The sequence below is a fragment of the Pelodiscus sinensis genome, chromosome 14 (genome assembly GCF_052426305.1).
Source record: "Pelodiscus sinensis isolate ZL-2025 chromosome 14, ASM5242630v1, whole genome shotgun sequence".
Classification (NCBI taxonomy): Eukaryota; Metazoa; Chordata; order Testudines; family Trionychidae; genus Pelodiscus; species Pelodiscus sinensis.
The window spans coordinates 40,381,813-40,405,358 of record NC_143065.1 but is presented as its reverse complement, the minus strand read 5'-3'; the positions used below and the strand labels follow the sequence as shown (position 1 = coordinate 40,405,358).

The 23,546-nt window shown below is 46.5% G+C and overlaps 1 protein-coding gene across 3 annotated transcripts in view; it reads left to right on the top strand.

Moving 5' to 3' along the window:
* Nucleotides 1–23,291, top strand: part of IGDCC3 (immunoglobulin superfamily DCC subclass member 3) — a 226,506-nt gene extending 203,215 nt beyond the window's left edge. For all 3 annotated transcript variants that reach the window (XM_075896898.2, XM_075896899.2, XM_075896900.2), the window contains exons 10-14: nt 2,537–2,725; nt 3,058–3,162; nt 10,522–10,660; nt 12,249–12,456; nt 13,195–23,291. In XM_075896898.2, the coding sequence (XP_075753013.2) occupies nt 2,537–2,725; nt 3,058–3,162; nt 10,522–10,660; nt 12,249–12,456; nt 13,195–13,386 (833 nt within the window). In that variant the 3' untranslated portion in view covers nt 13,387–23,291. The remainder of the gene's footprint in view (nt 1–2,536; nt 2,726–3,057; nt 3,163–10,521; nt 10,661–12,248; nt 12,457–13,194) is intronic.
* The last annotated feature ends 255 nt before the right edge of the window (nt 23,292–23,546 follow it).

Below are 23,546 nucleotides of genomic sequence, written 5' to 3'. Positions count from 1 at the left end.
GGCACACTGGCCCCAGGAGAGAGCCCCCCTTTGACAAGGAAATTCTTTGCGGGCCAGCTGAGGTCTGTTTGCATTTTGGGCCAGAGCATTTGCTCCATCGAACTTTGTGGACGTCAGCAAAAGTGTTAATGGCAGAAAAACACCTATTGGACATCTAAAAAAAGTTGTACGCTGGAGTGTGGGGGGGAAAGAGCACAGACAGGAAGGGAAAAGCCTACCGAAAACCTCAGTCCAGACAGTCTTTTGTAACGTGGCTTGGGGATCCACTCACATGAGCCTCCTTTCTCTATGCCAGTGGCTTCCAATCTGTAGTCCGCGGATGCCTGGTGGTCCCCGGCAGTACTGTAGGGGGCTCTGCAGAAAGTTTAAAATAGAAATTAAAATAAATGTATGGAGCTTCTCTCAGCCTTCAACCCGTGATGTTTCCTGAGCGGGCTGTGGGACGTGGCTTGGGACGCAACGCGGGCTGAGGGATGAGCAGGTTGTAGGCCCAGCTATATTGTTTTGGTGGGGTGGGGAGAGGTCCATAAAATTGTAATAGATTGAAAAGATTGGGAACTATGGCTTCTATGCCTAAAACACAGCCTGGAGCGCCCATCGCTTAGGCCAGGCATGTCCAAAGTCCGGCCCGCAGGCCAACTGCGGCCCGTGTTCCGGTTTAATACGGCCCCACAGGTAATTTGGCAATATCTATCTTTTATGGCCCCCAACGAATCCATATGTATTGAGATGAATACATTGTAAAATCTCAGTTAATGTCAGTTGGTCTAAATCAGTTATAAATATATTTGGACACAACATGTATACTTGGTGTTATGTTCCTGTTCATATTTTTTGAACTTAAAAGTTGACAGACAACCTTTATTACCAATAATATGTAATGTACTTTACAATGTTCCTGACATATATTTCAGCTTCCTGGATTTTTTTTTCATCTGGTCTTCAGATATGAAAGGCAGAGTGATTTAACACTTGTTTAGATTTGTCATCCATGTGACAAAATGAAAAGTATGCCGTTTGCAATAAACTTTGCATAAAATAGTTAATTTGCATTTAATTTTAATGGTTCAAAGAATGTCAGGCAAAATGGTCGGCCCTCACGCATGTTCACTTCATAAAATCTGGCCCTCTTTGAAAAAAGTTTGGACACCCCTGGTTTATAGGGTTGCCAGGTGCCCGGCATTTTCGCCTCCTGTCTGGGGAGAAATTCAGAGAATACCGGGCAGCTCAGGTGTCTGGTAGTTTCTGAATTTTTTTTACCGGACAGGAGGCGAAAATACCGGACTGTCCGGGTGAATACCGGACACCTGGCAACCCTATCCACCACTGGGCAGAACTTTGAGACCGGGGCCCCCAAACGCCCAGATAATGGGACGTGGGGGACATGTGATTAGCACTAAGCCTGCCCAATGTTCTAACCATGAACCTCTCTGGAGTAACGGGGCCTGCATGAAGCAGGGAGAGACGTGGTAGCTCCAGGGGTGCTGGGGGGCCCCGCTCTTCATTACTACACCTCTCAGTGTAGTGGTGCCAGTGCATATGTTGGAGGATGATCCCCCCACAAATAGCTACTCACCCCATGGGAGCAAAGTACAACTGATACTAACGGCTCCTCCCTGGTCTCCAGGAGCCTGATCCCAAAATCAGTTGATGCCAATGGAAAAACTCCCATTGACTTCATTGGGCTTTAGGTCAGGGGGTGTCAGCATTATGGGGAAGAAGTGGGGATAATCAAGTAAGAAAGGGGAGACCCAAATGACCTGTATCTCCTTTGCCCCACCGCCAACCTCATGCATCCTTGGGATCAGGGAAGCACCCCGCCCCCACTTTGCAAAAAGATTAGGATGAAACTGGTTGCAAGGTAGCAGGGATAGACTGTGGAGAACTGTACTGCCTGATTGGAAAGACTTGGCTGCTCATGCCCGTCCCAGATCCATCCCCTTCTGTATGAACCTGTGGTGGCCTCTGAAACACACCATAGAGCAGACTTGTAAGCGCTGCATGAGCCATCAGCACAGGAAGCCCGTGAGTCAGCCGGTTGCAGCATATTTCACTTATTGCTTTAAGGCTGATGTCTCTTAACTCCGTCCTTCTGGTTTCTCTCTCCCTCAGGGATCAATCACTCGAAAAGGCTACCATTGCCCTGGGGGGAAGAGAGTGGAATCTGGAAATTCACTTCCAGGGCTCTTGCATTCCTGACCTGACCCTAGGGGGCCAAGAATCAAATTGCCAGCGAATCTACAAAGTAGATGCCCAGCTTGTTGAATGGGCCGTGCTGAGAACAGGAAACAGTTTGAAACTCACAGGACTTCTTGAAGGGATTTTGGGCTAGGAAAGCAGGATTGAGACTAAGCTAATTTTTTTCAGTCAAATGACTCTCTCACACACACACCCTGACGCAGCAGCTACCATGACATGCTGGCAGGGATTTCATTATTTTTCTTTGCGCTGCAGATTATGTTTAGGCTACGCGGGAACAGACATGACCCACCTTGTGAAAAACACACCTCTCTCTCTCTCTCTCTCTCTGTTTCAGTCCCTGCAATGCCATCCCTCTTTATTAAAGTGCTAAACAGCACCACGATCCAGGCGGTGTGGGAGCCCTCTGTCAAACTGGGCCAGCATGAAGGATTCAAACTCTACTACCGTAAAGTTCACCTGTCCCACTTCACTGGCCCTATGCTCCTGCCCAGCAACATTACATCGTATAACATAACTCACCTGGGTAAGTGCCGAGGAGGGTGTTTAGCCACATTACGTGCCTTCGCTCAGCAAGAAAATTCCCCTTTCTGTTGTCATTATAACAGTATGTCTAGTGGAACATACAACAGCTAGGAAATACATATCATGAGTGCCTAGCATGGTTTAGTTTCCATTCCTCCCTCCGATGCTCAGCCTGCCCTCAGTGATTTAAGTGAGAGGTGGTTCGGGTTTTTCTACTCACAGTGGCTTTCGCAATGCATGTCAGATGTTTCTGTTTTCGTGACAAGGGCAGGGTCAACGAGACTAGTCTGCTGTCGCTCTTTAAATGCCCTCCTCGTCTCTTTTCTAAAATAGACCCATCCGTGGTGTATGAAGTAAAACTCCTGGCATATAACCAGCACGGGGATGGGAATTCTACTGTCCGGTTCGTATCTCTTCGAGAAACTGTTGAACGAACAGGTAAGAAGAGGCCAAACCAGTCCAACTTCCATATTCTACGTGAAATGTCACAGCATAGCAGTGATATAGCAGGGAGGGTCTTCCTAACACACGGTTCATTTAATAGTGCATCCAATGCTGCATGCGGCTACTTCTGAACCCTCACCTTTAAGAAGTGCTTTATTTTCCGTGCAGCAAATAAATTGGAAGATAGGTTGCATGGAGAAGCAGTGCCCTCTGGTGGAGAACATAGTTATTTCCGGTTGCTTAGTCTGTGCATATTCATCTCTTTCTTTCTTTCTTTCTTTCTTTCTTTCTTTCTTTCTTTCTTTCTTTCTTTCTTTCTTTCTTTCTTTCTTTCTTTCTTTCTTTCTTTCTTTCTTTCTTTCTTTCTTTCTTTCTTTCTTTCTTTCTTTCTTTCAGACTGCAGGCTTCTTTCGGAAGAAGTTTTTCCGGAAGAGATCTTCCGAAAAACTTCTTCAGAAAGAGAGTGTCCACACTGCCAAAGCGCATCGAAAAAGTGACCTGCTTTTTCAAAAGAGAGCATCCACTGAATGGACACTGTTTCGCATTTAAGCTGTGATCACCAGGGCTCAACAAAGTATTGAATCTACTCGCCCATGGCGAGTAGATTTCAGCCGGGTGCCCCGTTCATTTGCGGCGCGCGCATGCGCAATGCGGGTCTTGCACATGCGCAGTGCAGGGCTGGCGAGCGGCTTTCGTCGCTGTTCGTCAAGCCCTGGTGATCGCTATGGACGGAGTGGCCACCAGGGCACCTGTGCTTTTTCCTCTTTCCTTCTTCCGAAAGAACTCCCTCTTCCCCGCCCACACATGCCTTTTTCTGAAAGAGCTCTTTCAGAAAAGAGCTTCTTCCTCATAGAAAGAGGTTAACCAATGTTAGAGCCCTATGCAGCACTATTACAATGGTGTCCCTATGCCTAACGACAGCCGGGGGAGGAAGGGGGGCGTGATGACTTTTTTGTACAGATGTGATTTTATAATCTTCAGTAGCACGCTAATGAAATATTTTTAAAGCAGATTGTAAACTAAGGTCCAGTAGCCTAACACAGTAAATTCAGAAACGGACCATGTATACCTAGAGTTCGCAAATGCCTGTTAAATGGCTTTGTTACCACTTGGATAGCTCCTTCACAGGCTCCGTGTTCTGCTAATAGCTCTGTCAGGCTTTGTCACTTGTAAGTTAACAAGATCCTCTCTGGAGAAAGCAGAGCCACAGAACAGAGATAGGAAGAGGGGGGTGGGTGGTCATTAAGACCCAGCGGTGCCCCAAAGTTTCAGGTGCCCTACACAGTTGCATATTCTGTGTATGGGTGAGGATGGCCCTGTGAGATTGTATTAATGATGGTAGTTTAAGGAGCTCATTTTTGTCCTCCTTTTCCAAATCTCCAAACCCGTGTTGCAGTGTGGGTGATAATAGCAGATAAAGAATGATTGTTTCTGGGGTGATTCTTAGCCATCTGGGACACTTTCATACAAGACAATCCCTCTCTGTCAACAAACAAAGCCAACACAAAGGAAATTCCCGTCCACAAGAGCCTGTCTGAAACTGACAAAGGAACGAAAGGCTCCGATGTGTAAAGGTATTTAATCTTTGCTCTGCTTAGCACTGCAAGACCTCGGTGACTTAGATGCCCTGTCCCATTTTCAGAAGTGAATTAGGAGCCCACATCTCTTTGGAAATCGAAATCACTGTCTGATTGGAGAAATGTCTAATTCCCTTTCCAAATCTGGGCCTGAACTCAAGCGCAGATTTGACCCATCCTTCCTATTGCACAGACATGATGTGACTAGTGTTTGGATTATGCTCAGCGGCATTATCAATTGCATATTGCAAGCGGCCTTGGCTTTGGTCCGAGACAAGCTCCTGGTCTCAGGGCCATCCTTCCCGATAAAGCAAAACATGCAGCTGCGTGGGGCACCAGAAAATTGGGGGCACCAAATTGCTCCAAATTTCATAGTGCCCCTGCAGCTGAATGCTGCATATGGGCTCTGGCAGCCCCCAGCCCCATCCTCTGGCTGGCCTCCTTCCCATGGGCTCTGCACGAGCTCTGGTGTCCAGCCCCCAGCTGCTCCCTCCCCTGCAGACTGGGCCCAACCCCCACTCACCAGGCAGCGGTGAGAAGTCTGAGCCCAGGCCAGAGGACTCAGGAGAAACAGAGGGCAGCTGCACAGCCAGCGACTGAAAGAAGCGGCGGTTTCCCCTCAGAGTGCTCTACGTGGCCGCCCTTGGCCCTTTGAGTCCTCTGGTCGATGCTCATGCTACTCACTGCCACTCGCAGCTTCCACCTGCTTCCACGGCAGATGAGCCTCTCTGCCTGCTCTGTCCTGCTCTAGGGTTCATAGAATCATAGAAGACTAGAACTGGAAGGGACCTTGAGAGGTCATCGAGTCCCGTCCCTTGCCCTCGTGGCAGGACCAAACATCATCCGGACTATCCCTGACAAGCGTCTGTCTAACCTGCTCTTGAATATCTCTAGTGACGGAGATTCCACCACTCCCTTAGGCAATTTATTCCAGTGCTTAACCACCATGACAGGAAGTTTTTCCGAATGTCCAACCTAAACCTCCCTTGCTGAAATTTAAGCCCCTTTCTTCTTGTCCTATTATCAGAGGCCAAGGAGAACAATTTTTCTCCCTCCTCCTTGTAACACCCTTTTAGATACTTGAAAGCTGCTATCTTGTCCCCTCTCAGTCTTCTCTTTTCTAAACTAAACAAACCCAGTTCCTTCAGCCTTACCTCAATGCTCATGTTTTAATTATTTTTGTTGCTTTTCTCTCGACCTTCTCCAATTTCTCCACATCTTTTGTGAAATGTGGTGCACAGAACTCAACATAATACTCCAAATGAGGCCTAATCAGCACAGAGTAGAGTGGAAGAATGTGCCTTCTCGTGTCTTGCTCATAACACTCCTGTGAATACATCCCAGAATCATGTTTGCTTTTTTTGCAACAGTGTCACTCTGTTGATTTGTGTTTAACTTGTCATCCACTATGGCCCCTAAATCCCTGTCAGCAATGCTCCTTCCTAGACAGTCACTTCCCGTTCTGTGTGTGTGAAACAGATCATTCCCTCCTAAGTGGAGGACTTCGCATTTGTCCTTATTAAACTTCATCCTGTTTATCTCAGACCATTTTTCTAGTTTGTCCAGATCATTTTGAATTTTGACCCTATTCTCCAAAGCACTTGCAACCCCTCCCAGCTTGGTATCAAACTTAATAATCATACTTTCTATGCCGTCATCTAAATAGTTGCTGAAGATATTGAACAGAATTAGTCCCAAAACAGATCCGAGGAACCCCACTTGTTATGCTCTTCCAGCTTGACTGTAAACCATTTTTAACTACTCTCTGAGAACGGTTATCCAGCCAGTTATGCACCCACCTTATAGAAGCCCTATCTAAGTTGTATTTCTCTAGTTTATTGACAAGAAGGTCATGTGAGACCATGTCAAATTCCTTACTAAAGTTTAGGTATACCACGTCCACCACTTATCACCTATCCGTGATATCCAATCAACGAAAGCTATCAGATTTGTTTGACATGATTTGTTATTTACAAATCCATGCTGGCTGTTACCTATCACCTTATTATCTTCCAGATGTTTGCAGATGAATTCCTTAAATACTTGCTCCATTATCTTCCTTGGCATGGAAGTTAAGCTTATTGGTCTGTAGTTTCCTCGGTTGTTCTTATTTCCCTTTTTATAGATGGGCATTATAAATGCCCTTTTCCAGTCTTCTGGAAACTCTCCTGACTTCCATGGTTTTTCAAAGACGATAGCTAAAGGCTCAGTTAGTTACCTCCTCTATCAACTTCTTGAGTATTTTAGGATGCATTTCATCTGGCCCTGGTGACTTGAAGACATCTACATTTTCTAAGTAATTTTTAATGTGTTTTTTTTTTTTTAAATTTCTGAACCTACCCCATTTCCACTAGCATTCATTATGTTAGGCACCCCGTCACCATCAGACTTCTCGTGAAAATTGAATCGAAGTCATTAAGTACCTCTGCTATTTCCAAGTTTCCTGTTGTTGTTTTTCCCTCTTCACTTAGCAATGGGCCTGCCCTGTCCTTGGTCTTCCTCTTGCTTCTAATATATTTGTAGAACGATGTCTTGTTACCCTTTGGCTGTGTCTACACTGGCCCCTTCTTCGGAAGAGGCATGCTAATTTCTAACTTTGGAATAGGGAAATCCGCGGGGGATTTAAATATCTCCCGCGGGATTTAAATAAACATGGCCGCCGCTTTTTTTCCGGCTTGGGGAAAAGCCGGAAAAGAGCGTCCAGACTGGCGCGATCCTCCGGAATAAAGCCCTTTTCTGGAGGATCTCTTATTCCTACTTGCAATTCCTACTTCCTCTTAGTTTTGCTTCCCATAGGACCTTACCTACCATCTGAGATTACTAAAATCTGCCTTCCTGAAATCCATTGTCTCTATTTTGCTGTTCTCCCTTCAACCATTCCTTAGAATCATGAACTCTATGATTTCATGGTCACTTTCACCCAAGCTGCCTTCCACTTTCAGATTCACAACCAGTTCCTCCCTATTTGTTAAAATGAAATCTAGAACTCTCCCAACAAGACGGCAGTGTTGTCTGGTCCAGCTGGTCCGGGAAAGTTGGCAACCCAACTTCTGCCACCGCATCTCCCCCCGCTGTGTCTTTTATTCAGAGGCACTTACAATGTGTGTCTTGCATTGACTTCAGTTGGAACGGTGGGCTTCAAATATTTTAACTGAGTTCTTTGGAGGGCATAGATGTTTGGTAGGAAGAGAGAAAAAAAATGGATGCATCTGTGCTACAGTTACCTGGAGACAAGAGAATTCTCCCCTTGGGGGAATCTTTAATTGCTCACTCCTTTTGTGTTCTTGTATGTGTTGAAAAATACCCTGGTGCTTTGGGAGTCATTTTAACCACTCTTCCATTGGGAATCTCTTCAAAATACAGATTGTTATTCCTCCTGTACCTCTAATGTAGTAAATATTAAGCTCTGTTGGAAAAACAGAGAGATCCATACGCTTCATACTCACATTTAGCTTTCATCATTTATGGGGATGCTACTAAATATAATATTATAAACTGCTCTGGCTTACTGCATTTTTCCTCCCGTGTGATTCACATCATACCCCTGACACCGGGAAAATGCAAAGTTTACAGATCTCCAGGCAGGAAGGCAAAATAATTGTATGTTATCCTTTCACTTTTCATCTGAATGCAGCATTAGAGATCAGAGATGCAGGCTCTACTTTTAAAGGAAATTGCTTGTCTCAGGAGAATACGCTGAAAGCTTTTGTTACCATGTAGCAGAACTGCCAGATTGCAGGAAAATCTTAGGAATTAGTTCAGATGAAAGTCCCTGCTGGCCCACAGAGAGGTGGGGGGGACACGCTGGCCTGTAAATAGCTCGCTGTGACATAGCGGGTGTATCTGGGGAGAGTGCTTTTCTGGCATGGAAAGAGGCGTAGCGGAGCTGTTGTTTTTTCCATGGCTTGCTTTAGTCTGTCCTTTAATAGGCTCACTCAGTGACCTCGGATGTTGTTACAATGGCAGTTTTAGGTGCACGTTACGGCAAGCGGAGCACGTGCGTTTATGAACAACGAGGAGTCCTGTGGTACCTCAGAGACTAAATTAAATCCATAGTCTCATGCACTCTCATGGGCAAAACCCACTTCCTCGAATGAGTTCATCTGAGGGACAGGTTTTGCCCATGAAAGCGCATGAGACTCTGTATTTTTGTTAGTCTCTCAGGCTATGTGCACGCTACCAGGTTATTGCGAAGTAAGTAGTTTCAAAGTAACAACTCCCAAAACAACTATTTCGAAACAAGCGTGTCCCTCTTCACAAGCAGGAGTTCTTATTTCCAAAGGACAAGCCCATAAGTGTGGACACTCGCCTTGCTTCTTCGAAACAAGGGGAGTTATTTCGAAATAACTCACCAGTGTAGACATGCCTTAAGGTCCCACAGGACTCCTCGTTGTTTTTAAAGTTACAGACTAACCCCTCCTGAGACTTTTTCACATGCATTTGTAGGGGGGTTTGGGCATCGCCTGGCAGTCTAAATAAAACACGTATTAAGCTTGGCAGCCTGATACCATTTCACTCCATTAAACACCAGCGCCCAAGGCTGTTGCCAATGCGAGCCCTGGGAGCCCCTCGGCTGTCTGTTGATGATCTTGGGGCATGACAGCTGGCCCAGACGAAAGCCACCCCCGCTTCCACACCCCGCACCCGCGCTGGACACGTACCCTCTGGCCACAGGCCCGGCGGAAGAGAGCACCACACAGCAAACGACCCCTCTTACGCCAAATCCTACAGAGCCGCCAGACAGGCTGTGGGCAGCTGGTTCCAGAGCAAAGAGCCTGCACTGGACAGGCCCTGCTGGTCACAGCCTGGACGCCAGCCCCCCCCCCCCCCGGCCCCCACCATAATGGGGCACTAAGGAGAGCAGGAGAGGCACTTTGATAGTAAAGCTGTGGAGAGAGACACCCCCTCATAGCGGCGTGAGGCCCCTTCTGCCCCCCCAAACAGTCCCTCCCACCCTGCCCCTTGCAAACTTCCCTTCCCCCACGCATCCCTCCCCCTCAACTCCCCCCCCCCCAAGGCTCTCAGCCCATCCCCTCCACTGCTCCCACCAAACACTCCCACCCCTCCCTCAAACACCCCATCTTTCCCTTCCTTCAAACCCCCCTGCCCTCCCTCCATCCTTCCCCTCCCTCAAACCCCCCATCCTTCCCCTCCCTCAAACCCCCCATCCTTCCCCTCCCTCAAACCCCCCATCCTTCCCCTTGCCCAAACACTCCATCTTCCCCTCCCTCCATCCTACCTCTCCCTCAAGCACCCCATTGTTCCCCTCCCTCAAACACATTGATATTCCTACCTCCTCTGTTTCTACAGTTTTTTCCCCCAAAGCTCCTTCCACACCTGTGTCCCCCACCCCAGCACTCCTCTCCCATCCCTGAACCTCCTCGGGGGCGGGGAAGTGGGCAAGAAGGTTCTGCTGCTGAGCAGAGGGTTGGGATGAGTCTCTCACTGGGAGCTGGCTCAGCCCCCATATCTATGGCTGGGGTCCCCCTGCTCTGCACTCTCAGCCTGGGGCGCGCTGGGGAGCTTAGCCTGCGGCTGTCTCCCCCTTGCCCGCCAGGCCCCTTCTCTGCTGCGTGTCCCGCCAGGCCGAAAGCTGAGGAGATGCCGCCTCCTTCCATCCACAATTAGGCCCAGGAAGGAGAGGCAGCCTCTGAGCGACTCCAGAACACGGCCTGAAGCCGGACGTCCAAGCTTTGGCTCATGCGTCCTGGCATCGGGAGCTGTGGATGGTTAACGTCTCCGTGACTAACGCCCTGTTCGTTGCTTCTCCTTCCAGTGTTGAACCCCCCGTGTGACTGCATGAAAGATGAGCAGAATAATAAGACCTCCACCACCGGGATCATCATCGGGATCCACATTGGAGTGACGTGCATTATATTCTGTGTCCTTTTCCTCATGTTTGGGTACAGAGGAAGGTACGGGGGGTCTTTCCCCACACGGGCTGGGTCATACGCTAGCTACTCGTATTGTGTTGGTGGCTTTGCACGAGTGGTTCTCAAGCGGTTTGAAGGGTTCTTGGACTATTTAAGTCTCAACCCTATTGCGTGCGCTCGAAGGTCTCATGGACCGCCTCCGTGTGTGAGTCCACAGCCCATGCTATGGTCCCCCTTGTGACTCCTTCTATGGGTTGTGGTGAGCACTACCTGCCCCTCCGTGGGGTTGTATAACATGTGTCACCCATGGAGTAATCGCTATACCGGAGTGGGCAATAATTTTTGATGGAGGGGTCACTCCAACATGTTGGTATGTGGGCAAGGGCTGCAGTTTTCCATGGAGGAGGTGCGGGGTCTGGGATGGAGGCTGGGCACAGAAGGAAGCTCAGGGTGGGGGATTGGGCTGCAGGAGAGGGTAGGGGTCTGAGCGGGAGTTTGGGCGAAGGAGGGGGTTTGCAGCGTGCAAAGCTTCCCCATCCCTCCCCCTGGTGCAGGGAGGTCATATCTTGCCTGCCCCTGCACTGTACCTGCGTTCTGATTTGGGATGTGAATGGTTAACCTGTTAACCTTTTAATCGCCATGTTTAACTATGGTTAACCGGGTAGCCAGTTGAATAAGATATTACATCCTAGTTCTCATCAAAGCCCAGTTGAGTCAATGGGAATCTTTCCATTAGCTCCAAAGAGTCTTGGATTAGACCCGAAGCCCATAGGAGTTGTGGGCACTCACTTGATTGTAAGCAGAGCTGTGCCGTCCCCTCCAGCTGGAGGCCTTTGATGTTGATGCAACATCCTCCCGCCGCCCCCCAAACGCATGACATGGGGCAGCTCCTGAGGTGACACACAGGGGGGGCACCGCCACAGGGACGAGCGCTTGGAAAACCGTGTCGGAGAAGTGGGTTCTAAGGAGGAGCGAGAGAGCGTGGCGCACTCCTAGAGGTGGAGGCTGTTCCTGGTGCCCCAGGGAGAAGGGACGAAGACGAGAGGCGGAGACAAAGGCTAGAACGGAGACTCTGTCGGCCGGCTTGTCTCTGAACCTCGCTCCTGTTGCGGGAGGCTGGGTAGGAGCTGATTGTTCTCCTGTAAGATGTGCCTGGCGAGGTGCCCACAGGCCACGTGAAGAGGCGGCGTGCAGCACTGGGTGGTAGGGATGTTACATTTAGATTAATTGGCTAATCGAATAGTCCATGCAATTTGCATCGACTATTCGATGGGTCGATAAGGGCGCCTCCGCCTTTGTAGTGTAGCAGCAGCCCCAGGGTTAGGCGAAAGCGCCACGGGGAGCACGGGGCAGTGCCACATTGAGCCCGGAATCAGCGGGGGAGTCCCCAGCTGGCCCCAGGGTCCACACGGTGCTGCTGCTTTGAAGCATCCCCACCTCTTCCCCCCCCCCCCTTGCTGCCTCTTTCCAATAGAGGCAGCGGGGGGTGGGGGGGAAGAGCGACTACTCGACTACCGTGTCGACTATCCGATAAGCATTTGCTTCCCGGATAGTCAGCTAGTCGACCAGTCGTTCACATCCCTACTGGGTGGTCCTTCACTTTCAGTTTCCTCCTCTCTCGGTTTTCCAGACTGCTGATGTGTAAAAATGTCCAGGAACAGCTGTCGACCCCACAGATCCCGAGAAGTCAGAGGAACACCACAGGTCTGGTTCTGAACGGAGCGGCTCGGCGGGACAGGGACGATTTGGACACGAGCGGGAAGCAAGTGGAGATGAATGAACTGGAAAGGTTGTTTCCAGCTTTGCCTTCCCAGGATCAGCAGGATAAGGGAATACGGGTAAGGGTCCTGCCTTAATGTTCATCATGGGATTTACAGGCCCTCTCCCACTTCAAACACACCTGGCTGTGTTCAGAGACGTATACATTTAATTCCCTTCCCTGCGGTGAAAATATAAATCCACTAAGCACTAATGTTTAATGCGTTCCACGCTAGGAGAGAGTTAATCTTTGTCCCTCGGGGGTGGCTAGTTCATAGAAGAAGTTAAGAGTCTACTACAGCTGCTAGCTAGAGGAATTATTCTTTTATCTCAAGTGGTAGCAGCTTGTGCTTTTAGCACTGACAGTCTCAAGTTTGAACCCCACTGTCTGCCCAGACAGGGCCAGTCATGACTGTCCAAACAATCCTTATTCCTGGCACAGGGATTAGAATTTAAACTGTTGATGTTACGGACATCTATGTAAGATGTGCATATTTGTTCCTGGACAAGCTGTATGATTTCTCAAAAGCCCAGCATCTTTGTAGCACTAGTAAAGTGCTAGATCGTCTTTGTACAGGTTGAACTTCTCAAAAGTGGGACTCTCTGGTCTGGCAACATCCATGTTCCTGAAACAGAGAGCCCCGAAGACTGGTGGCCGGAGGGTTGGTGACTGGGAGTCCTGGTGGGGCTGGGAACCTAGCTGGGGGCAGTGGGGCCTCCTCTGATCCACCTAACTCCCTCTTTTGGAATCAGTCAGTCCCAAAGGTGCCGGATCAGAGAGGTCCAACCTGCAACGGGATTTTTTTTTCTCCTCCCAGCCGGATCATGTCCCACCCGACTCACATGATGAGACCCAGATATCCACACTTCCACTGGATGAATTCAGCATGATAGAAGAGCAGCTTGACCCTTCCACCAGAAGTCTGGCTCCTGGTGACCAAGGTGGACCGCAACACAACTTTAACCAGGATGTCCCAGTTTTGAACCATAATCCCGCCAATGAAGGATAATTGCCAAGTCTTGAAGCCTCTTGTAGGACTCACCAAGAACCATTTCCATGTTTGGTGACGTCTTTACAATGATTCCTCGATCTCAGGTCAATTTAAGATTTCTACAGTCTGATTTTTTATGTGCTTTATTATTTCTTTTATATCAAGATACTGCTTTTTTGAGGCGCTATGAAGTTTATCTTTCTGACCTGTCTCAGGCCTCTCTGTGTATTTCTTCCTATAATTGCATGATCAAGGCTGGTCATGATGGGTTTTTTTTCCCATGGCTGCTCGGTATCAGACGTTACAAATTCTTCAGTTTCCATCAGTGATGGAACATGGTGGAGCCTGGTTCCCTTGGCATCCCTGACATGATCCTTATTAGCAGCTTTAGGACTACTTTGTGTTCGATTTTTTTATTTCAAGATGACTGGATTAAGATGAATCCTTCAAACTTGACTCCAAAAATTCAGGCCAGGAAAGGCCATCTCTCCATGGATTTGGTGATTTTGTACACTTTCTCTATTTCTCAGGATGATTTTTTGGTGATTGACTATAAATGTGCGGGGGGGAGGGGAGGGGGGAAGTGTGTCAAAAGAGGCCTGCATAAGGACCGCCGAAAGACTTGGACAAACAACCCGAGTAGACTCCGAACCTACCTCAACCAGAATGAATGTCTTCGGGGGAAGCAGCAAATATCTGTGTCTTCCTTTGTTTTCAAAACAAGTAGCGTAGCACTTGGTCTGCATAAGCTTGGTACTACCTCAGAAGTCATGCTCCATCTCTGCCATGGTGTTGTCATTTTTTTGTGTCGTCGTCATTCTAATGTAAAGCACTTCCAAACCTTGAAAGCAATGTTCTACCTCAAGTTTTATAGAGAAGCTCATTCGTTGGTGTCCTCAGACCTGCTCTTCTCCAGTGAAAACTGTTCAAAGAAAAACAAAAGGGCAGCGTGTTGGTGTTAAGTAGCGATTGTGGTGACATTTCATTAGTGTTCTAAGCTTTACATTTAGCCACGCTATCGTGCTTATGTTTGGTTTTGTGTGTCAGAGTTGTATATGATGGTTCTACTTTAACAACTGCTAGAGTTGTAGCAGATATACCACCACTCATAACCTAAAGATAATCTTCACCTGCCACATTAGGACCCTGGAGTGCAGGTGAGCTGTTCCGATGGTTCCCATCTATATTGTAAGAATGGAGGCCTTGATCCCGGAAGAAAGTAAGGAGTCTGGGTTTGATCCAACCACAGAGTCGATGCTTAGACAAGAACTAAGCATGTGTGGAAGTCTTTTGCTGAGTAAGGGTCAGAGTGCTGAGCTCTATGCAGGATCCAGCCCCAAGGGAATAACCAGTTTGTCTGGCTCCACTCTGACAGCCAGATAGATTAAAACTACCGAACCCATCCTTATGCACGTTCCTGTCCTTACTCAGAACCCTCATGTTCTGCCATTGGCTGTGTGGAATAACACGCTTCCAGCTGAGGTGATGGCACTTGTTGGATGCTGGAGAGGAGTGACCTTTCAGCCTCATTCCTCACACATCCAAGGAGGTGCCTGATTGTCTCACCCACACTTGACACATTCTCTGTCATGTGTTAAATGCCTCAGGGAAGTGCTTCGGGAAACAAAAGCGTAGGCTGAACAGTCCGCCCCCTTTTTCAGATGTTTCTAAAAGGTGTGTTGTCTTGATTAGCTTGATTGCCTTTCAGCCCCAGCGCATTACTCCTTTGCTTCGAAAAGAAAAGCCTGATTCCATGTGCGACTTTTTCTGAAAAAGCCCGTCTGAGCGTTCCAGGTTCCAGCTGGCTTGCTGAGCTGCCTAGGCTAACGTTGCATCTTTCAAGGGAGAAAGATTGCCCACTGCAGTGGAATGGCCTCCTGACTTTCATTAACACCTTGCCAGGAAGAGCATTGGTGGTTTTGAAAGGAAAGGGGTATTTTTTTTTCATGCATATATATTTGCTCAGTGTTTAGTCAGCCAGACTCCTATTAACTTCGGTGAGAGCTGTGTCTGGAAAAAGGCCCAAACAAGTCACTAAATGTCTGATTCTGCCTTGAATGATGCTAGTGCAGTCCTGATGGGTTAGTGCCAGACCTGACTCCACTGATTGCAACACCAGTGTCCTCACTTGCGCTGGGGTTGAATCTGGCTCGTTGTTATCAGGGAGGACACACACGACTAACAGAGAGTACAATCTGGCACATGCATCTCAGTGTATGCACTTCACCATTCCTCCTATGCCCTGTTAATCAGCCTATGTCTACACTATACCCTGGATCAATGTTCTGAGATTGATCCATCCGTGGTTGATTTAGTGGGTCTAGGTAAGACCCACCAAATCAACCACAGATCTCTGTGCAGTCAACCCCTCTACATTACCCCAAACGATAAACATAAGGGAAGTCAGCGGGAGAGTTCTTTCCCATCGCATCAACCCCCCCCCCCCCCCCATGGTGTAGATCCCATGGTTATGCAACCTAAGATATGTCAACTCCAGCTATGTTATTCATGTAGCTGGAATTGTGTAGCCTAGGTCAACTTTCTGCAGTTGTGTAGATGTAGCCTCAATCACCACTGATGTAGCCTCCTCTCTTGGCCCTTGTCTAACGTACCCCTTGGAAAGCACAAAGCCTTTTAAAAACAGATTCCTTCTACCAGAAAAGGAGAAGGCCCACATTGTTCAAAGGCAGTTGATGGGTACATCCACGTTAGATGTCGTATTAAAAATGATTAAGGGAATGGTCATAAAGAGAGCCTCCAGCAGCTATGAAATTATCACTTGGACGTGCAGTGGCTTTTTAATAGGAGGTTAGGGGAGGAATGCTATTTAGTCGAAGCATTAAAGAGCCAAGAGAGCTATGAATCTGGACCAGAGTTAGCAATGTAGTAGGGACTCAGCCTTTTTTAAAGATCACCTTTAAAACTCTATGTTAATCACCCTTTATTATGAACTAGAAGGTATCGGCACCCCAGGCCACGAAAGGTTCTGTTTGCTTAGCCACATGCTGTTTTGAATGGTAAAGCCTGAATTTAATTTGGAAGGCTGGGAAAAAAGCGACGGTTCAAAGTGTCCACAGCCGCCGTTTGCACAGTGCCGCAGAGCTAGCTGTGTCCCCATCCCCTCTAGAATTGGCCGCGTGGCACCAGCGTGGCTACTGGCAGCATCCCCATGCTCCTAACGTGGCCTCAGGCATGGAGCAATTCCTTCTGGCAGCTTATCTTTAGGCTATTGGTGGTGGTAACGGTTGTAGACTTCATGAAGCCTTAGAATCTAGTATAGTCAATAGGTGCATGTTGCTGGTGACCCCACCTCAGGACAAGGGGTCAAGCAACCTGGTGGCATTGAAACATCTGTATGGTGATGCTGAAGAAAACCCAGCTCCCAGCTGTAAACATTCAGGGCAGCCGTTTTAAGACGCTTATTTTAAAAATATTTTTATACAGGGGTGGTGAATCCGAGGTAACGTTTTTCACTTTTCTTCGGAAGTGAAAAGGAATCAGGAAAGGAAACTCGTTTCAGTAAAGAATGAACTGTATTGCCTTTAAAGAAAAAGAGTTCTCCATCTTCAGTACCTGTGGACTAGTCTAGTATGTATCAGCAACATGCTTATCAGCCCTTCTTAACTAACTCTGCCCTTTGGCGTTTGAGTACTAAAAAGAATTGCCATACAAGATCCAGCACAGTGAGCAGAAATATGGCGCCCATTTCCTTCCCCCTCATTTACTCCTCATGAGCGACAGAGCTGAGGGGGAGGGTCTGATTGACCTGCCTGGCATGAGCAGATGCAATCCCACTGACATCAATTAAATTGAGCAATATGCCCCAGTGGCGAATAGGAGCCCATGGTTACAAGTGTCCTGGCCATTTATAAGTCCTCTTGTCCTACCTACATGGTGTCTTTTGTTTTGTTTTGCAAGATTGGAGGGACTTTAAAGGGACAGATGTGTACATTAACGCACCCACAAATGCTCTAACCCAGCTAATCAAGCAGCGGCTAAATATGACCTCCGAGAGGTTCCTGCTCAAGCTTTTACGATATCCTGGGGGAGGGTTTTTTTCCCTCTTTCTAAATTTCTGAATTTCTTAAGTAACCAGCTCGCTCTCAGCTTGCAAACTGCCGCTTTAAGCCAGAACATCTATGCTCTTAGGCCCTGTGGTTGCTTGAATACAGGTTATTGTGGCTCAGCTGGGGATGTCTAGCCATCCAAGAAAAGTTTGCTTTGCTGGAGCCAGTTTATGCCAGTGTTTGGAAAGGCAAAGGGGTGGGGAATGGAGGTGTAGGGTGACTGTGGAGTGGAGGGAATATTGCATTATACGCTGTATTGAAGGAGTACGGTTAATGTGTATGACTAAAAGCCAAGGAAAGGGTTAATGTTAATGGTTTGAAGGGCTTGATACTCATGTGTCTCTTTTTATTGTAATCAAAACAAGAGTCGGCGTCTAAGATATGAAGTGTCCATTAGAGAAAGCTCATACTGCAAGATCTGAATTTCAAACCCTTCAAAGCTTGATCTTCAGAGCTGGGAATTTTGGTGAGGGTGCATCTCTAAGACTTGGAGTACTCACTTAACATCTCCAGAAGCATGCCACATGCACAGCGAGAGTATTACTTAGTTTACAATTGAATACCAGAAGGAAGGAAAAAGAAAATGAAGATCTATTTCCTCGTACATTGATATCAAAGAGAACTCAGACCCTCTCATCTGTACTCTTGTTTTTATTGTCTCTGTGTGTTATGACGTTCAGATTGAATAAAGTACTTTTGCCAAAGTGAACACATAATTTAGACTAGCTTTCGGCTCAAAATACCCGAGGCTGTGAACCTGTTATTAGTTTAATATCACATTATTGTGATATTGTAATAGTAATACATATTTGTCACTACTTCCTTTTATTAAAGGGAAATGCTGTGCCATTTGATTAGTTGAAATACAGTAGTATGTCAAGAGTAGATTTTTTTCTAAGATGCAGAAATGAACTGATGTTGATTATCTATTGGTTTGAGAGAGTAAAAGATATATGTGAACCTTTAAAGATTATTTTTAGATATTTAGGTTTTCCTCTCTTTGGGGTTTCTTTTAAGCTCTTGTAAATTCATAGCATTGCGAAATATCCATGGAAGTTTGTGATGGGCAAACCTCAAAAGGTGTATGGGTCCTTTCTGGAGAATTACGAAGGGGACGTTATCCTGCCTGAGTCTGCAACGCTGGACATGGAACCTTGCAACAGCAGGCATTGTCTTGTGTGTTTTTGAGTACCGTACACGATCATCCAGCTTCCAGTTAGATGGGAAATCACCCAAGGCACAGCTATCTCTTTGGCTCTTTGATGCCTGCATTTTTGATCCCAGCCTGAACAGAGCAGCACAGACCTGAGCAAAAAATAAACCAAAATGTTGGGAAAACACCAATTGAACTTTTTCAAGTCTCCAAAGATGCTGAATTTAGGTTTAGCTCAAGCGCTGGGCACAGATTCAGGTCAGTTCTTGATTTGCCCAAAGAGGTTCACCCATCTCTGATAAAAAACCTGAAGAACACGGTCCAGCTTGGAAGTGAAACCCGTGTGGTGTTCGAGGCTCTTCAGACTTATATGCCATCGATTTAGATGGAGTTTTACAAGGTGTTTAAGGGCAAATGTGGGTGTAAGGTCTTCAAGAGATTTTACTCCACCTTCATATAATATGGTGCCCAGTCACAAGGATCTGATTTAAGGTCAGGGCATGGGATGTTGACTTAAACAAATCTATTTACGTTTCAGAAAGGTTACTGGATATTTGCTAAAGTGGTCTTCCTATCATTCCAGGAAATGCGAGCCAGCACAAACCTCTTGTTTCCATATGCCAGTGATTCCATGTTATAAAGAACGCTTTATTTGTCCAGCCGTGCTGATTTACTTGTTCAAGTTAAGAGTGCAGCAAATGGTGGCTGCCTTGTGTACCGCACATGTGACGTTGGGAGTCATTCCTGTGCAGGGGGTGAGACCTGAAGTCATCAGCCAGTGCTCTATGTGCGATCCAGAATATCCTGCATCCAAAAGGATGTTGTGTGTCAGTGGTGTCCAGGAGCTGTGGCCAGGTTCCCAGGAGGTGCCGATGGCCAGAGCATCTTTAATTTCAATAGCGTCACAACTTTTTACACCTCCTGAGACTCTAGCCTTGACAAATGTGAGCACTGACGAAATGGGAAATGTTTGCCTTTGGAACAGCCTGGTCCCATCTGTCCTGAAAAGCATTTGGATTGACAAATGGACTTGAGTTTACCTGGCTGGGCTTCCTAAACCACACAATGGGCCTGTGAGGAACAGGCCCGTGTTATTGTCTACACGAGACTTCTGCTTGACTTGGACTTCAGCATCAGGGCACTGTCTTTCCCTCCATAAGATATGGCAGATAATAGTGGCATTTGCACATGTGAATGCACCGATGGAGGTAAAATCTTTGTGTTCTTTGCTGTACCTGATCTTGAGGACCTGACATCAAGATGGGGGTGTCTGAAGAGTAATTAAACGCTTCCATCCCATGCCATTGCGCTTTTCCCTGATGACTTATTCATGGAGCTCACGCATTATAAAACAACAGCAACAATTTTCCAGTGTGTTTTAAGTAAAGGAAATTGGAATGCTGCACCTTAAGAAACAGGGTTGGTTGGTTTCCTCCTGAGGATATGTCTACACTGTAATAAAACACTCCTGGCTGACTTGGGCTCACAGGACTTGTGCTGCAGGGCTATAAAACTGCAGTGGAGATGTTGGGGCTCAGGCGGGATCTGTGCCCAGAGGCTCCCAAACAGGCTCACTGATGGGGGGGAGGAGAAGTGGCCCAGACAATTACTAAAGGGCACCAAGTGCAGCTACAGCAGCAGAGTCAGTGGCTGGAGTCGCCGACCCTTTAGAAGCTCTGTCAGAGTGTCGTGTGCTCCACAGCCCTGCACAAAGTGCTCCGGCCAGCTCTTTGGGAGTGCCATGTGATCTGGGCAGCACTGGAGGCTGGCTGTCTTAGCCCCGCCCCTTCTTCCAGAGGCCCCACCCACATTGGCCAGGTCCTAACATGCTGTCGGTGGCTCTGGTCCCAGAGCTTGACTCCAGCCTTGAGCCTGAATGTCTTTTCTGCAGTTTTATAGCCCAAGGCCCATGAGCCCGTCGGTCAACACCGGCCAGTCCTAGCTGTTTCATCGCCGGGTACAAATATCCTTCATTATGGAGCTACTCTAGCTTTAAACTGCTGTAAGTGACAGCAGACCTTGTCCTGTATATTTAGCTAAGGAAAGCATTCCAGTGCTTCAAATAAACTAGCTTTGTTTACTCTCGCTTTCCTGGCTGCAGTGAGATAATGCTGTGGCAGGAAGTCTCCAAGACCTGGTTTTGATAACCCCAAGAGAGCATGACCTGTTCCTGGCGCTCTGTTCCCCAGTTTACCAGAGAGGGCTGCTACCTCAGGGCAAATATCTGCGTTATGTTTAATTCAACAGGGAAGAATTGTATGCTGTGACAGGGTATTTTCATTCTGCTGGTTTCAGGTATTTATTTATGAAACGTAGCTTTTTTCTTCTTCTTCTTCTTCGTCCTTGATCCATAAAGATGCTGGAGTTTTGTCAGTGTTAAAAGCAGGCTGGAATGTTTAAAACATCCGTCCAGGATTAAAGAGAACATGGATTTTACATTAAAGTCAGCAATAAGAAAAGAAACAGGGCATGGAGTGATATCAGCATAGAGCCTAATCCAAAGCCTATCACTATCCACAGAAAGATTCCCTTGGCTTCTATGGGTGCATTGTGAATCTGCAACACCATCGCCGGGTGTTTCCCTGTACATTTCTTTACTCGTGTAATTACATTGTGCAGTGATTTGAGGACAAACGTCTCTAACGCACTCCAGACCCCTGCCGTGGGGAATCAATATAAATCGTTTTTTTTATGTGTAGGAAGCGTATGATGGTTGTTAAGCAAAAAGCAAAGCACGCTGTAAAATTCATTTCCCGATTCTGTTCTGAGCTTCATCCTTTAATCTGGACTCATTAGCCTGTATGCAAATCTGGGTTTGTCTCTCCTATGTCTGGTTCCTTTGTAAGGCTCATGTTTTCAATGTGAATGTAAATAGACATGAGTTCTTAGCGTATATCCTCCTTGAAATAACTGTTTACTCCACTATTCTCCATCGCCTGTTGAATATGATTACATCGCCCATTTGGTGGTGACCTTTGCCCTTTCATCCTCTCTATATCCATCCTGTCCCCTTCTTGTCATCCCCCTTCATCTGCCCTACACACTTTGTCCATCAGAGCAAATAAAGTCTTTGCAAAGAAAGACCATTATATCCAGGTACGTTTTCTACCATGATTTGCCTTCAAATATCTTGTCAGCCCGAGATCACTGCTAGGGAGATTTCCGATCCCTGGAATGACTCTGCACAGCTGCGGTCTTTAAATGGTCTGCCATGTAAACTGTGCATGGGTGTCCCATTGTATCGTGTTATGCGACTCTCATATCTAGTGTTGCCCTTACTGTGTATATACTGTAGAAAGGAAGATGGAGGGAGGAGGTAATCCATATAAGAGAAAAATGCTGCTAGAGCTTGAACACTGGATTAAACTCAGTTGTACAGAGCTAGTTGGCATCTCTATTCTATATGGTCCGCTGTTACTTTGTTGTGGGTTACCTAAAACATTTTCAGTGTTAATGTTTCATGGTGTGATGGAAGAAAACTGTAACGGCTGGGACAAAGCTTTGGTTTATTTTTTACAAATTCTTTAGAGATCAGAGTATTTAAGCTCAGAGAAGCCCAAAGTTTGAGGTACTTACAGGAAATGTGATATTTGTGTATAGACTCAAGAAACAGAGCCGGAGGATGCTACTGTAGAGTTTGCTTTATATAGAAACTCACTGAGCCAAATTCCAGTCTCCTCTACACTGGGTAAGCCCTGAGTAACATTGTTGCTATCAGTGGAGGTGGAAATTAGACCTGGGTTTTGCTCTTTGAGTGACAGCCATGGGTTCGAAGGAGCGGTCATCATCAGCTGGTGTTATTAGTGGATTAAAAGCAAGTGTGAGTCTGAAAAGAACAGCAAAAGGGGAAAAATGTAAAAACCCTATAAAATAAGTGGTAAAAGGTGGATGGGGAGTGGTTATCTTGTAGGGCTTATCTGTGCAAAGAGTATTTGGAACTGTAACCCTCCCAATAAAGATTCATTAAAGGCAGATTAAAGATCTTACCTACCATCTTGGTGCCTCTTAATTTGTTTTCCCCACCCACTCAACAGTAAAAAAGAGGGAACGTGGATTTATGCCAGCTGGAATGGTGACCTCACTGGATTCCAGACACTGCTTTTGAACTCTGGAAGTGATTAAGTCAGAAGCACAGTAGCATCTTCAAGGGAAAGCTCTCCATTACAACGGCATCAATCTGCCACAACGCTGTAAATCAATGGAATCGCTCTGGGTTGATGCCAGTGTAAATGAGAGCCAAATTTAGCTCTGGATTTTTTTAAAGAAGAGATTTAGGGGCCTGATTCTGAGCCCACCGAAGTCAAATGAAAAGACTCACATTGACTTCCCTAGGGTTTGGATCCAGTTCTTTCTTACAAAACAAAGGAGTTTATTTTGATGGTGTTTACAGCACTATGTAAACTTGTAATATCTTTGCAGTTGTAATGAAGTAATAATGACTTTAATAAAACTCTTTGTCCCAGTCCTCTTCAGGAATAAACTGTTAAGTAAAAATAAAAACCGAAAATGCAAAGCACTTTTCTACTGTTTATTTTCTACCTTTCTTACTTTTATCTGTCTTGATATTTGAAATCCCACTGATCTTATGATTGTTAGTCCTGTATAAAAGGAAAAAAGAAAGAATTTTTTTTGTAGTTTGCTCTGTTTAGATTTTAGCCTGTGGCTACTTGTATAAGAAAAATAAAACTAGAATAAACTAGATCTACTGATTCATTGTGAGTGTTGCTTCATTATCCTTAAATCGAATGGGCAATTGTGTGTGTGGATTTGGTTTGCTTTCAAGCATATCAGTGCAACATTCCCTTTTGAACTAAAACTATGGAGGATTACTATAGATTTATAAGGCCAGAAGGAACTACTGTAAAACTCTTTTCTGACCTTCTGTATAACATAGGCCAAGTGACTTTACTTGAATTAATTACTGTTTGAATTAGAGCAGATCTTTTGAAGAAAAAAAA